Raw genomic sequence first — 15,907 nt, 5'->3', positions numbered from 1 at the left:
CCTTGAGTTCTTTATCTACTTTCTTTGAGGAAAGCCATTTAATACTGGGGATTGTGGAAAACATTTGTTCACGATTATGCAGACATACAGTCAAACAAGACTGAAACAAGAGCAGCATGCAAAAATGTATTTAAGGACTATCATCCCAAAATGCTGCTAAAAGCTATTAACCAGTACGTGTTAATTGCCACAGCATTCATATTAATTTTCACTTCGGGCCGACATTGTGGAATATTTCCCCTGATACATTTTAAACAAAGTTTAATTTAAGGAACTGCTTCTATCAACACTTATGAAAATTAACAGCCAAGCAATTAGCACTCATGAATTTTCCCTTCCCCCACGCTTGCTGCAGCAGCGTTTTTGAAACAGTTGCTACAAGAGAAATCATTGGGTTTTAGCCCATTACCAAAATCAGACACGAGAAACCTTGTGGCACTGCAGAGAGGCACAGTTCCTCACAGCAGGATTTGCAGCATCTGTCCAGCCCTAAACCACACTGACCAATGTTTATCGAGATTATCTTCAGTTGTGATGCAAACCCACAGAACTCCACAGGGCCACAAAAGCCAAACTTCCTTCCACCCAGCAACAAGCCATGAAAGCACAAAGGAAAACATGTTGAGAAAATTCTGGTCTGCCTGTAGGAAAGGGCTTTGGCCCCATAACTTCAGTTTATTCTAGAGCCAAACCATTCCTTCCTTACATTTCCACTGTAGTTTTTACAACTTTCTTCTCTGACTATTGTGATCTCTTCTGCACCTCTCTCCTGCTGCCCTGCACCACTGCTGCCTGCTGACACCCTCCCAGAGCTCATCAGACATTTGAGAGACTAACATCCCTCAAAGGCAGTGGACTGGGGAGGAAAAGGGGCGAGAACCTGCCGCAGAGATGGTTTCAGTGGAGCTGTGAGCAGGTCTCCACAGAGCCACACAGTGCACAGAAACACCAGACCTGTCCTGGGTAGCCGTGGGACAAGCTGTGTCAATTCCTGGGCTGCTTGGAATGCCTCTGTTGTAGCTGCATTTCACAGCCACGTTCTCTGCTATTTTGACAATTAATTAACTGATTGGGACAGGAAGAAATTAGAGTGCTCTAAAATTTTACTATTTCATAAAATCACAGAAGTGGTTATGAAAGAGACACTAAATCTGGCAGAAAACACCTGCAAGATGTAAGCCTCGACTACCTTGGCTTGCTTGGTATTACAGCAAGCAACGTGTTCAGACTTTCACTGACAGGCTGGAAACAACACAGAGTGTTGGGGTGGGAGAAGATCCCTGAGCAGGGTTTATTGGGCTTGAAGTCAGCCAGTGGTGAGGGAAACCAGTCAGGATGAGGAGCACGGACAGGGACACGGACACACAGCACACAGCTCTCCTCCTGCTTTGCCCATGCACCACAAAACCAACCCAACGAGATGAAATCTGCCTTACCAAAGTCGAACACACATAAACCAAAGGCCTGGTTATAAACTCAGAGATTTCAGAGCCACTGAGATCCCCTGAGTACATACATAATTAAGTAGGGTGTTTTTAAGACATGTTTAATTAGGCCCCTAGCCCCTCCTCATCCCCCTCTCCCCAATTATGTACCATTTCCCCCAGAGATGCACAGCTCTGTTAATTATGTAAATAAGTCATGCACTGCTCCCGGAAAGAATTGTGTTTCTGTGAAAAATGCTGCTCCTCTACCACCAATACACACAGACACAAAACGTGCAATATTCCAATGAAAACGATTTCCAACAGCTCAATGGTTTGGGGGTTTGTCACTGTCTGAAAATACAGCAGAACTGCAGCAAAATAACTCACCACTGGACTGCGTTTCCTCTAGACCTCAGAGGGTCACTCAGGTGTTTGATGAGACAACACACACAGAGCTACAGAGAACAGATTTCACATGTGAATGATTGACACACTTAGCAGAGGCACATGAACAGTGGTGTTAAAATGAACACAGTGAGATCAGACCTGACCAAAATGCCCATCCAAACATTTTGGAGAGTTGAGAAGGAATTTTGATTTGTAGATCGCAATCAAAATGGTTTGTCTCAGACCCTACAGGCCATGATTGAGAGACACTGATGTATTTCACTGGTCTCCAAACTAACACGTTGAGTGCAACTTCCTTCCCACGGACCAAACACACTGAACGTGTCTGACTTCAACTCGAGAGCCAACTGCAACTGCTGCTAACAGTCAGAGGTAGCTTTGGATTATCCAAGAGGGAAGGAAAAATGCTGACGTTCCTCAAGTTTCTGAGCAACACGACTTGGACATGACTGAATTACAACAGAACTATCTTAATAAAGAAGTATTTTGTTTTACTTCCCTGCTGGAAGTACATTCAGGTGTTTGCCGAAGGGAAATTTTGTGGCACAGGACCAGCAAACCTGGAGCTGGGGGGAAAGGTCCCTGGTGCTGCCAGCACCAAGTGCTGCTGCTGCTCATCAGTGAGGCCAGGAATTCTGAAACCCTGAGCTGGCACCAGTGGCTACATGGCAATGAGCATAGAATCACCTGAGAGGAACTTGGGCTACATGGACTTCCTAGCCCAAAGGTCACCGTTTCGTGCATACTCCAGACACTCTTGGATATGCCAGTGGAATTGTGGGTCTGACTTTCCACTTCAAGAACACTTAACAGAATATGAAATTCTTCCATCACGATGGTAATGAAGCTCAAACTTCATCCTCCCACAGGAGATTCCACAAACAAATCCAGCAGCAAACAGATCTGTGGAGTATTTATAATTGTTTTGGAACAACATGACACTGATCCATCACAGCGATGTTTATATTTCAATTTCTAGAGCTGATGACAGAGAGGAATATTTGACAACACGGAGTACAGTGTTGTCAAACACCGAGTGGTGTCTGATCTGTGCCCCAGACGGGACAGGCAGGGATCCCTGGGCACGAGGCAGACTCACCTTGCCGTCAAACTTGGAGTACTCGTTGAAGGGGTTGTTGAGCTGCAGAGGACACTGCTCCAGGCGCACTGACAGGATGGACTGCTTCCCAGAGCATGGGGATCTCACTCGGAAGTTCTTCTTCTCGAACAGTGAGCTCAGCTCCTCTGCTGCAGGTCAGAAGAGAGGTTAGAGACATGGCACGAGGAGAGGGACAGAGGCTGCTGCTCACCACAGAGAGACAACGTCCTAAGAGGGAGCATGAAATCAAATCCATAAAACAACCAGTCTGCCACCACTCTGTCACAGCCCAAGATGTGAAGCCATAAGAAGCTTGAATGATGCTGCTTAGGCTGAGGAAGAGATGACTTTTTCCCATACAGAGAATAGAACTGATCAGTACAAGATCCACTTGAGTCAAGATAAGAATCAGGACTCAAAGAGAGAATGACACATCCCTGGTCTTTCTGCTTGCCTAAACGCACAGGAAATGCTACGGGGAAGACCTGCTGACACATGTACAACACCTGTGCCAAAGCAGCTTCAGGTGAGCCCATGGCACACGTGGGACAGGCTCACCCTGCCCCAGCACGGTGCCGCACGCTGCTCCATTGGGACTGCCCTCAGCCAGAGGAGTGGCTTCTGCAGATTCTACTTCTCGTGGTAGACTGGATGTGGCATCCCCTCCAAAAAAGTCAAACCTGAAACCACTACTCCAGATCACCACCTGAACCATCAAAACACAACAGCTTTCTGGAAGGAAGGGGGACACAAGCTGCGAGTTCTTTGTGTGGCTTATAAAAGCCTCCAACATGCAGCTTTTTCGTGTGAAGAAACTGCACAGCTGAGTTTCCAGCAACAGTTTAACTCCAAATTTACAGGCATACTCTAAAAAAACAAATCTAAAACTAGGGCTTCTCATGTCTCGAGGCCACTACAAAAGCAGGGCAGAGCCCATGGTGCTGCAGCACGTCGGTACTGGGCTCGTCGGCAAGGAACTGCGACCGAGTCTGGCTGAGGCTGCTCACATCTGCTCGAGGAGCTGAGAGCCCCCAACCCCATCAATCACTGCCCCAGCACCAACACCAGCTCGCCCAGACTGACCCTGCCCTGCTCCCTCACAGCTCCCAGACTTCCATCCCTCCTCTCCAGGGAAACGGAGCCGCTCCCGACGCCAACGGCCTGGGACGTGATCTGCAGGGAGTCAGTTAATTTCTCAAAGGGCAAAATGAAATACTGTCAAACGAGAACTGGTCAAAAACTCAGTTTATTTTATCAGCAGATTGCCTGAAATTCAGGCAGTTGGCAGAGGTGCTAAGTACTGGCACTGAGATCCCCAACAGGCTCGGGAGAGGCTGTGATTGACAAAAAAACTTGACTAAATCCCTTTACATGTGGCCACTGTAACGCCATTAGCTACTGGGTGTTTCTGTAACAAGCTCCTATACCTGCTTGTTGAGGCTTTTTAAATCTCAGCTATGATTACGCTGGAGCATTACCTGGAACTGGTGTTTCTTGGGCATTTGGAAAGGATCATAGAATCCAATACACTGGTTTGTAAGACAAAAGCAAGTTTTTTGTCTGCAAATTCTGTCTCTAGGGAAACGTTCATGTGCTTTTGTTTCTGTGCATAGTAACAAATATGGGAAGGACAAAAAAATACTCGATTGCCAGATGCCTCCAGTGATGCCAAACATCCCATGCAGGAAAGGAGGAATGCTGTGAGCTTCTCCCTGCAGTGAGGCATCTCTGTGATGAGTGACACTGGAGCTGGTGCCATCAGACTCCAACACAGCCACAACCACCAGACTCCAGCATCCTTCTGGTGTGCAGTGATAGCTAAAGGCTCCACCTCTAAAGGCTCCTACAGCTCAGGTGAAGCCAAATCCCCACTTGGAGAACAGCTCTTGCTGTTGTTGTCATGCACCTTTTTCATGCCAAACTCAAGGAGCTGAGCAGACAAAGCCTCACACACACACACACACATACACACACATACACACACACACGATGAAGGGGAAGGTACAGGGGATAATCCTTTAAGGCTCCTCTCTCTCCTGGCCTCTTCCTTCAGTGCTGCTCTTCAAGCAAGTAAGGGAGAAACAGGCAGATCACAGTGACTAAGCAGAGAAGGAAAATCAGCTCTGCCAAGAGGCAGCAAGTGCCTGGAGTTTTTATGTAACTTCCTTAGCTTTTCATTTCAACCTGCTCTGCAGCAGGCAGGGACTGCTCTGTCTGCCCAGCACACTGCTCAGAGGGGACACCTCACTGCTGGGGACAGAGCAGGTCTGTCTGCAGGGCAGCATGGCCAGGAGCGGCACGGACTCGGCAGGAACCTGGAGTGTGAGCACAGCTCTGTGTGCAGGAACAGTGAGCAGGATAGACAGGGAAGAGAGAATTGCATCATCATTGGGCAAACACTATGAAATACTGAGCAGAGTTGGAGGTTATGGTAGATTAACCTTTCAAACCTACAACTCTGCTTACAGAAGGAGAAAGGCAAAAACATTTCCGAATGCATTAACAGGAGGATCCAACACGGCTGAGCACTGAGTTAGGGATTAGAGCTGTGCTGCTCATGTGAGCAGCTTTGTTCCCTCCTCTGAAAAAGATATTACAGAGCTGGAGAAGGTTCTGCAAATGACAGCCAGGGAGATATGGGGATTTAGGCAAAAAAGGAGATTACAGAGGGACCTCATTAAGATATACACAAATTCTGAAAGGAGGAGGCATGACAGACCATACAAAAGTCTGAATGTGTGTCAGATATCACAGAAATAGAGACCAGCCTGAGCTCGAAAAGAGGAGAATTGAGACAGATTTCTCATTTCATACATTATGATTTAAACTCTGTAGAACATCCAGTCACAAATACTTAATTACATAATTGAAAAAAAAGAATGGCCTGTTTTGTGAGAAACCATTGATAATATTTCACCAAGAAAAGGGCAGATGAGCCAAGGCATTTACTGCACTTGCATTTAAGCAGATCATATGTACACTCATTGTTTCTTGAGATTTTCACCTTATCTAGAAAAGGATCTACAAAAACATTCTATAAAAGAAAATTCTACAAAATCCTTCATCATACCCAGAGCATCCAATGCCACTGGGGATGGCAAGAGGGTACTGATCCTGCAGTGGGATGTAGACCCCTGCCCCAGAGGGGAGACACGTCTGTCCCATCTCACCTGCAGCGACACTGAGAGCTTTGCTGTGTGCAGCTCTCACTGGGACAACATGGGCCCGAGAAGGAAACTACACCCTGAGAACACACACACACCATACCAACAAACAAAGCAGCCACTCCAGTTACTGCAGACCCAGCTGGGACTTAGAGACTCTTCTCCTTCCCATGCTGTCACCAGCAGCAAGGACAGCCCAGGCCACAGCTGATCCCAGTGCTGCCACTGCCTCTGGCACTACCACTGCCCCTGGCACTGCCTCAGTGCTGCCCCTGCCCCCAGTGATGCCACTGCCCTGCACAGCACACCGGAACTAACATCTCCTCTGTGCCTTGAAAGCCTAAGGGAAAACTACAAACTGCGAATGTTGTAAGCATCAAAGGCAGAAATAAACCTGGTAGGGAAACAGAAGAGCTTTTCTTTTACCTGAGCACGAAGTGTTTCTGTCTTTCCACTGAACGTTTTTGCATTTTATTTGATTTTGTCTCTCTTTCCGCAGACGTTCTAGTCTCTGAGCTTGAAAAGAAATATTACAACTATAAGTTTGTCAATGAAAGTTTACTACAAACAAAGACATAATTAACTACCTTTATATGAATAAAGATGTTTTATACTGCACATGTAGGGGAAAAAGTCATAAAATTTTAAAGGTGGCACCCCTGAAAAGCAAATACCAACAAAAACATGAAAATGTTCTTGATTTATAATTGAAATTAGAGGATATAAAACATTAATAGAGATCATAAAGATAGTATTAACATGGAAGAGAATAATAAAATGTGAAAACTTCTGTGATTAATATGACATTTCATTATATAAATCATTAATAACGGTCTTAAAGGAATTTTAATGCACAAATGAACTGAAGTGAATATTACATTACAGGAATAAAATTACTGTTATGAATTACTCTACCCGTTTCAAAAATTAAAGATAAATGAACTCAGACTCGACTATTAAAGTTTTAAATATAAAATCCTTTATCTAAAAATCATGAAAATTATAAAATGTCAAAGCGATATAAATTAGCACAGCTTTTTCTTCACTGGGCTGAAACAGTTTAGAGGTAGTAAAATAAATGATTTGTATCTTCACAACATTAGTCATATCCTAAAAAGAACATAATATTTCTTTACGTGTATTTTGATGCCATCTTCAAAATGCAGTTGGAAAAAAGCCCCAAACAGTTCTGAGGCCACAGAACTTGCGGCTCAGGGCACAGGCAACAACTCAAACTACCTTTTTGTTACCAGCAAGAGCTTCCCTGGGGAAAAACCTGCAGAGCCACCAAGAGAATGAGCCAGGAACCCCCAGAGCAGGTGGGACCGAAGGGAGAACCACCAGAGCTGATCACTGAGGGAAACACTTCCAGGAGATGTCATCAGCAGTTCTGATGTATTGAGATCGTTTGTTAACCAAAATGGGTTTGCAGAAGAGATTCCAAAATGCTAAATTGCTCTGACAGTTTTTAGATACAATTGGAGTTCCCTGAGCCCTGTCAGCAATTAAAATGGTTAATAAATATTTTCTAACCCTTCTGTTATTATTCTTTTACATCTGAGTCTTTGAATTAAACTGTGGACACAGAAGCAATTTTTTTTGCCCCCATAAAAACTGTCAGCCCAGGAACCGATAAAAAATCCCCCTGGAGGCTGAAGAGCTGCAAAGAGCAGTGTGAGGTACACACAGAAATGGGCACTTCGGTCAGTGTCTCCTGTTCAAGTCAGCACAGTGTCAGAACCTGAGTATCTCTAGGCACCTCACCCTTAGTGGAACCAGACAAGTATCCCTGCTAGTAAGTTTAAATTTGGGGGAAACGCTACTGTAGCAGATATTCTATTCTGAAAGAAAACCCCACATTTTCCCAGTCACTGCCCAGACTGTAACTCAAATTACCTTCCAAAACCTCCTTCCCAAACAGGCCATCATAAAAGATCTGTTAGATCACATGCAAACCATAGACTAGAAATGAGACTAATCCCATCTTTTTATCCCATTTGGTATTTTCACCCTTTCTCCAAACAAACATACTGAAGCACAACCATCACCTCTGCTGACACCATCCTGTTCTTCCCCCTACAGCTGATCCCAGGCCACTGCTGACTGTGGGACTGTGCCACGGCCTGGCCAGGCCAGGCAGGATATCAGCACCCACTGGGCATGGAATTCCTTAGGGCTCACTCTCGCAGGCAGCAAGAAGTGCCAGGGGAAGCTCTCGATGTGAAAACTGTCACTGACCTGGTGCAGTTGTGGTTTCACTAACTACCAGCCTAGGCTGAGACTTTGCTGCTGGCCATGGGCACTGGGAGGGTTTGCTGCTCTCCCACACCCCCAGCACCTCACACAGACCTGTCTCCACTCCACATGCCAGAGGAGGAGGCAGAAAATCAGCTCCCTGAGTGTCCCAGCCATGATTTTAGCATATGCCCCCATAGGCACCTGAAATAACTTCAATCCCTAATCCAGTGGAGACTATTCACCCATCTGTTCCCTTGGTGAAATAACCAGAGTTATTTTCGGAACAATTCTATAAAACTTCCAACTCTGCCTCTCCTTCCTCATGAGCTGCACCCTCTCCTGTGCTCCCCCAGCCCAGGCAGCCTGGCACATTGGGCTCCCACCAGGCCTCCCACTCCCAAATCTCACCCCCAGTACAGGAGGTCAGTGTTCTGCGCTTTTGGAACTTCTCACAACTTCCTCTTTGTAAAAGGCATTTCAGTCTCTCCCACACCACACACGTTCCTGGTCATGCAGAGTACAGAGCTCTAGGTGGTGTTGTAATACCTGCAGAAATCATCTGCAAACAAATGCACTGTAAGACAGAAAAAGGAGCTCAGTACTGCCCACCCCACGCCAACCTTCTTGTCTGTATTTCACCCCACAGAACTGTTCATCATACTGCTCAGGACTAACCAGAAGTCTGGATATCCCTCGTGTGAAACCCCAGGACAGCTTGCTGCCAGTCACGACAAACTGAGTGCATTCTGCAGAGGTGTTCACCCTCAGACTTTCTAATTTGGTAGCTGAAACTCGAGCTCAGAAATAAAACTTCAGGAGACAAAATACAGACAAATCATCCCCTTCCCTGGCTCACATCACACTTCACTCCTCTCTTTATAACAAATGCATTTGATGCCTCACTAGGCTGATTTTTTCTCAGAAAATAACTATCCTGATCAAAAGTTAACACCCCTCCAGACAGCAACAATAGAGATATCAAAGGCTGTTCGTGTACTTTGGATTTAGACTTGATGCCTTTACAATTTGAATTTTTTTTCATACATAAAACCAACTATCTCAATGTTCCTCTGTGCAAGAACAAGTAAACCAGCAATTAAAGCTCAGCTGACAGCACTGAGTCATTCCATGTCCCTCTATAGAAGGGCCCCAACATCACAAAAGGAGCAGTCTGACAGGCTCCAAGCCCATCACGCTCTCACCTGTCCACACAAGCCACACCAAGAGAAACTCAATTCCCAAGGCCCACGTTACCTCGCTGCAAGCATCACCTACCTGTGTTTGATCGTCTTCTGATTCCGAAGTCCCAGCTTGAGGTAATATCGACTGATTGGGAATATACATAGCCCTGAGTCTCCCCATTGCTTCCCTGTGGTTCTGACCCATTATCCCCATATGCTGACGAGGGATTAAACTTCTCCAGGTCAACATCATGATCGATCAGGACCATTTCACACATCCCTGTGTCATCACTGGTCACGTGTGACTGCCGAATGTGAGCAAGGATAATGGTTGGGTTGTCCAGGAAAGCCATTCTGTCCACAGCTCCACACGTCACTGTACTATCTTCTCTCCATCTTGCTTCATGGACACAAGTACCTGGAAATAACGCAGACAGCACTTAAGGAAAACAGCCCAGACACAGCAGCCCAAAGCTCTGATTCCAGACGGTGCTGCTTGGGATGCACAGACCTGACTGACTGGGGGTGAACTGCTCTCGTTCTGCTCCAGTTCACTTAGGCTACACTGGTGGTTGAGATCCACTTAAGGAACAGTGGGCATGGAGGAGAGCTTGAAACCTGAGTCCCGAGACAACAGAGCACCCCAGGCATCTACAGAGAGGTCCCAGTACCCTACAGCACACAGCTGCTGTAAGGCAAAGTGCTCCAAGCACTACACACAGCAGGAGAGAGAGAAAATACACACCAGAAACATATCTGTCTGTTCCAACTAACCAACCTGCAAAACCAGACAGGGGTTTGGAGTTCTCTTCACCCACCACAACCGTGGCACTGTTTTCCTCCTGCCCCTACACAGCAACTCTCTGACTACCTTATTACAGATCCTCTTCAGGTTTTGTACTCCCAGGAAACACAAGGAGAGGAGTCTCAGGGCAGAATCCTGAGCCTCTGCTGCTCACAGAGCTCTCGGGGCAGCCACAGGAACACCAGGAGAGCTGTGACCAGATACCACATGCCTGAGCTCGAAAGCACTTTAACAGCAGTAATTGCCACTTACCAAAAATATTTCATTCATAGCACTCAAGCAGCTTTACGGAACTAAGTAGAGGGCAAAAAGGAAAAGGGATAAACCCCAAACCGCAAAACACAAACCACAGTCATGCTGTTACCTGATTTTTCTGTTGCTGTGGATTTATAGTTGTATCAGTCTACTTCAAGCCTGAGCTGCCTCTGAACGAGGCAACCTCACGTCCTGCCCGGCCCCAGTCCAGGACTGCCACCACCTTCTGGAGCTGGCACCAGCCCTGGGGAGCTGTGGGCTGAGGGTCCCTGCTGCCTCCACGGGGAGACCACAAGGCAACGTCCCATCCAGGGGAACCACTGCTGTGCCTGACCGTGGCACTGCACCAGGTGAGAGAACAGACACACACAGGTACAGCCTATGGGCACTGAAATCACACACTGGGAACGCTCTCCAGACTGAGCTCTCTCTGCCCAGCTGATTAGGAAAGGCCACCTGTACCTGCAAGCAGTAAGAACTTGTTTAAATAAGCAACAGCCTCAGGCATCGGAAAGGTCTGCAAACTCCCAATCAAAAATTACTGCTGCCCCATCAATGTGTCATATAAATGTTGGCATGTTAATTGTGTATTTATAAGATTGTTAATGGTTAGTTAATTTACCTCCCACACTATTATTGTACTTGAAATGATTTAATGTCTGCTGAGGGAGTTAACAACACGTAACGGCAGATGCGAGAGTTCTACCTGTACACCCCGACTCCTGCCACCAGCAGTGTGGGTGGAGTAGCCCAGGCCTCTGCCCAGCTGCCCGCACACCTTGCAGCCAGAGCGACATAAATTCTGCTTCAAACTCCAAAGTTTCGCCTTCCTCCTCTTCAGGATTTTCAAAGACACATTAAAACTAATTTATCGATAAATTTATGTTCACTGGAAATTCTCTGAACAGTTAACACCCCTCAAAAAAAAGATCAGGAAAGAAGTTCAGACCCCAAAATTCAGCTCAGATTTTAATGCCATGTTTAGGAATTGTAACCTACACAATTCTAACCTGCTCCTCCCTTGGATAAAGGCAAACCACGATTCACCGGCTCAGACCTGCTCTGAGCAGCAGTGACCTCCAGCGAGGAGAGAGAACTCACAGAAGCAAAGTTCAGTTTTGCAAACCTTCACACAAACACCTTGGAGGCTCCATGTCATCAATTCCAGCAAAATTACAGAGCCAAGACCAATGCCCAGACCGCTGAGACCTGCCAGCACAGCCCCCTGCACTGCTACACCCACACTCCAGCCCCAGCGCCGTGGGAGGAGCTGAATTCAACAGGATCCATCAGCAACTTCTGCATCTTTTAACCACAAACGAAAAATGAAGGCTCTTCTAATACTTGCACTGTATAAATAATATTCTGCTACTGGACAAACCACTTTGCAGGCAGCTGCCAAACACACTCTATGCAAACACTGAAACCGAATGGAGCAACACGAGAGCTCTAAGACTTGAGCAGCAGTTCTGTGGAACAGGACCACAGTCTGGTTTGGACGATGCACTGATGGGCAAACACCTCCAGGATTCACACATGGGTGGGCAGACCCGAATCAGCCCTTCGCTTTCTTCCAGATCCTTACTGTTCACCTGACTTTCCGTGCACTGTCTGACCAACCCCCCAGGGAGGAATGCTCCCTCTGGCCTTCTCCTCGGCCCCGCTAGTCTGTGCAGCTCCAGCACGGCCCCAGAGACGTCGAACTGCACCATCAAGAAGCTGAATGACTCGCCAGGTTTCGCAGGAACTTGGTGGCAGAATCAGACAGCTGCATCTCAGTCTCCTATTTTTACCAGCAGTATTCTTCTTGCAGTACCCCACGGCTATATTTATGGCACCGACAGACTCTCCAGCGAGGGAAGCAGGGCTTTATGCAGATCAGCCTCATTCATAACCCGGCGCACGAGGAGGGGTACGGAGCGCTAACAAACGATTCCGCTCCCAGGAGGTGACACAAAGGTCTTGGAAAAGGATCTGCAGCTATACAGGCTGTACCTTAAACACACAGCTGAACGCAGCTGAATTTGGGGAGGCAACTCCATCATCACAACATGTTAACTGTTCTTGTGACCCTCCTGCGTGCTTGATGTACTCTATTTATTTGAATAAAGATTGCCTGCTTCCCTCCTTCCCCCAAAACAACCCACACGTGGTATCCTACCTGCACGGTAACCTACATTGGGTGACAGGGAGACACTGAAGCCAGTGGGAGAGAAGGGATGAGCTGAGCACACACCTCGTGGCTGTCACCCTCCCCATCCATCCCAGCACAGCTGGAGCCAGAATCTGTGCCGACCCACCGACCGCCGGGACTGCAACCATGTGCCAGCCTGACTGCTGCTTCCAGAGCAAACGTGTCACCTTGAGCAGGGAAACGCTGAGCGCAGCTCTCCTTACTTTGGGGAGAACACAGTCATTTTGGAATGAATTTCCTGGTTTGCTTTCAATACACACGGTGGAATTTCACAAAACCCCTCCCTGTTGTGGCCCAGCACAAGGCAGCTCAGTGCTCATCCACACCAGCACAGCAGTGGGGCAGGACCTCTCTGCCCCAGCCCTGCTCCCAACACCTTTTCCAGCAGAGCTATGGACTTGGTAAAGCGACACCAGAGCCAACAGGCACTTCCACACCCACACCTGTCCCATCAGGGGCTGATTCTCCAGGTCAGAAACTCCGGCTCCACCGAATGCCGTGGAGTGCCACTGGAGGAAGCTGTTCCCAAACTGCCAAGCCAGCACTGCCTTTCCACAGCATCCTACAACTGGTCAGAGCATGGGAAGTATTTTCCTCACACAAAGTGTTGATATTTTTGCCTTTTGTGTTTCAAAATACATCACACGTAGGTTTGCTCACAGACCCCTAAACAAGCTGCAATAAATCATAAAATCAGAGAAAGTTAAGCAACTAGTAATGTTCTGCTGCAGGAAGGAGATACCTTGAAATTCCACCGATTTTAATGGAATGACTTTAAGAATCCGTCAGTTGAAACAGCTAAAAGCAGCTCTAAATTCTGCACAAAGCTCTCAACCAGCTCCTGCAAGGTATTTCCCCTCTCTAGATTATAAGTGAGAAACAGGCAAAAGAATCGCTCTCTCCTACTCTGCAAAGCTGCAACTTGCTTCTTTTGCTCTTTAGAAGACAACATGTTCAAACTGCCTGTCCTCCTACAGGAAGCAATAAAGCATTCAAGGCCCATTCAAGGTAAACAAAAGTATTCCAAGGACACAACTTGTGGAGGGAACTACCTGGATCCAAGACAGTTGCTAACAAACCCAAAACACAGCAGGCTGGAAGAATTCTACACCGTCACAGGTCATCTTGTCCCTCCAGGGCTTCCACAGTCACTGGCCTCGCACACCTCCCTGACTGCAGCTCTTTAAAGTGATCTTAGAAACTAATGGACAAGATGGGCAGGCAAGAATTAAAAATTGATTTTTCCCCACACCACCACATAAGCAGGAGGACATGAGCATACTTCAAAATTTATGATTTGGGTTATATGAAATAATTTCCCAGTGAACTTCTGTCTGCAATTGCAAAAGAAATGGTTCTGGTTATCTGCATTTGCAGCAGCACAGATAATCAAGCCCCGAAGGCAGGCAGACCCTGGGCAGGCAGGATAAAGGAAAGGGAGCGGCAATATGCGAACACTGGAGTTTGTGTTTCAGCCAACGCTCAAGTGCATTTAGAGTGAATCCTTATCTGGAGGAGCTGCCACTCGCCCGGGCCTGTCGTTAGAAAGGGAACGATCATTTGCAGCGTTTAAAGAGGCTCTCTCACCAGGGAGAGCGCACAGGCTGTGACGAGCACGCACGACGAGCACACACGACACTAACCACAACTTCCAGCACATTATTTGCTCCTTTCCAGACCTGCAAATCAATCTGGCATCAGCTCTCTATTTCTGAACCGCCTGGAATTTGGCTATGCTTTTGTTGTCATACTCATCAGGAAGCAAATTACACCAATTCCAATATTTTAATTACTGAGCTGCAGAGGAGGGAGAAAATATCGGGGTGTGGATGGGAAGTGTTCGCTCTCCCCTTGCCTGATCACGTCAAGTCTTCGCTCAATTGCAGACAAGTAGATCCCCCACTAACCTGAGCTCTTCTGCATCCAGATTTTAAGCAAATAAATAAGTACAAAAAATGCAGAGATTATAAATTCGGGCAGACAAATCTGTATCTCGACTCGTGCCTGCAAAGAGCATTCTATCAATACAGTGAAATGCTAATCTCCTAATTAACAACCTAATTAGGTAATTATGGCTTTGCAGAGGGATGCCTAAATGAAATATGACAACATGGTCACCTCTTTATATGGCACCTGTGGGCCTTTTCAGCTGTCACTGCCGAGAGCGTGGTATCAATTTGAGCAGATGACAAAGTGCTGTCGTTTCACGCTCGGTGCCGTGCGGAGCCGCAGCGTCTCGCCTGGCCCTGCCCCGTGCTCAGCACCCCTGATCCCAGCCTGGTGCCCGTGCTGGTCGGCAGGTGCTCCTGCCACACAGCTCTGTGCCACCCCCCGACCCCATGACCCCACAGCTCCTGTGTGCCTGGGAATTCACCGCCCTGAAAAAATATCTGAGCCTTTCACTACATTTTTGAGGCTTAGGGGCTGCTGATTTTAAAGGAACAAAACCAAACCAGAGTACCTTGCAAATAACGCCTTACAACTTCCATTTTTTTTCCACTCCTGATGAACACACTTTTCCAGGAATGGGGAACAGCACTCCCTGTCCAGGAACAGGTGAAGGTGATGGGACTTCTGCACAGAAAGCTGGGAAGGAGCACTTTCAATAACAGCACTTTTACACAGGGCAGTGAGCTGTCACTCCTATGCCTAAAATACTTTAAAGACAATTCGCTGAGCTCAAACATTCCTAAAGGACATGGACCTGTTGGAGTGGGACCAGAGGAGGCACCACGGGGATCAGAGGGATGGAGCAGCTCTGCTGGGAGGAAAGGCTGAGAGAGTTAGGATTGTTCAGCCGGGAGAAGAGAAGCTTCGGAGTGACCTAACTGTGGCCCTTCCAGTACCTGAAGGAGCTACAGGAAAGATGGAGAGAGACTATTGACAAGGGCTGGAGTGCCAGGAAAAGCGGGAATGGCTTTCCACTGCAGAGGGCAGGGTTAGATGGGATTTTGGAAAGGAATTCCTCCCCATGAGGTGCTGACGCACTGGCACAGGTTGCCCAGAGAAGCTGTGGCTGCTCCACCCCTGGGGGTGTTCAAGATCAGGTTGGATGGGGCTTGGAGCAACCTGGGATGGTGGAAGGTGTCCCTGCCCATGGCATTTTCTTCAGCTTGTCATCATTCCACTTCTGAGT

At 47.3% G+C, this 15,907-nt stretch overlaps 1 protein-coding gene across 1 annotated transcript; it reads right to left on the bottom strand.

The window, feature by feature from the left end:
• Positions 1-2,934: 2,934 nt before the first annotated feature.
• On the bottom strand, positions 2,935-9,929 carry LOC103809792 (target of rapamycin complex 2 subunit MAPKAP1-like; the record flags this gene model as incomplete). The annotated part of the gene is made up of 3 exons (XM_009082662.1): positions 9,612-9,929; positions 6,525-6,614; positions 2,935-3,083 (listed from the first exon to the last, which is right to left on the bottom strand). Coding segments are annotated over exons 1-3 (498 nt in total), but the record flags the coding sequence as incomplete, so codon positions are not given.
• Positions 9,930-15,907: the final 5,978 nt, after the last annotated feature.

This window comes from Acanthisitta chloris, unplaced genomic scaffold, assembly GCF_000695815.1.
Source record: "Acanthisitta chloris isolate BGI_N310 unplaced genomic scaffold, ASM69581v1 scaffold29259, whole genome shotgun sequence".
In the NCBI taxonomy this organism is placed as follows: Eukaryota; Metazoa; Chordata; class Aves; order Passeriformes; family Acanthisittidae; genus Acanthisitta; species Acanthisitta chloris.
This window is presented reverse-complemented; position numbering and strand designations above follow the sequence as displayed.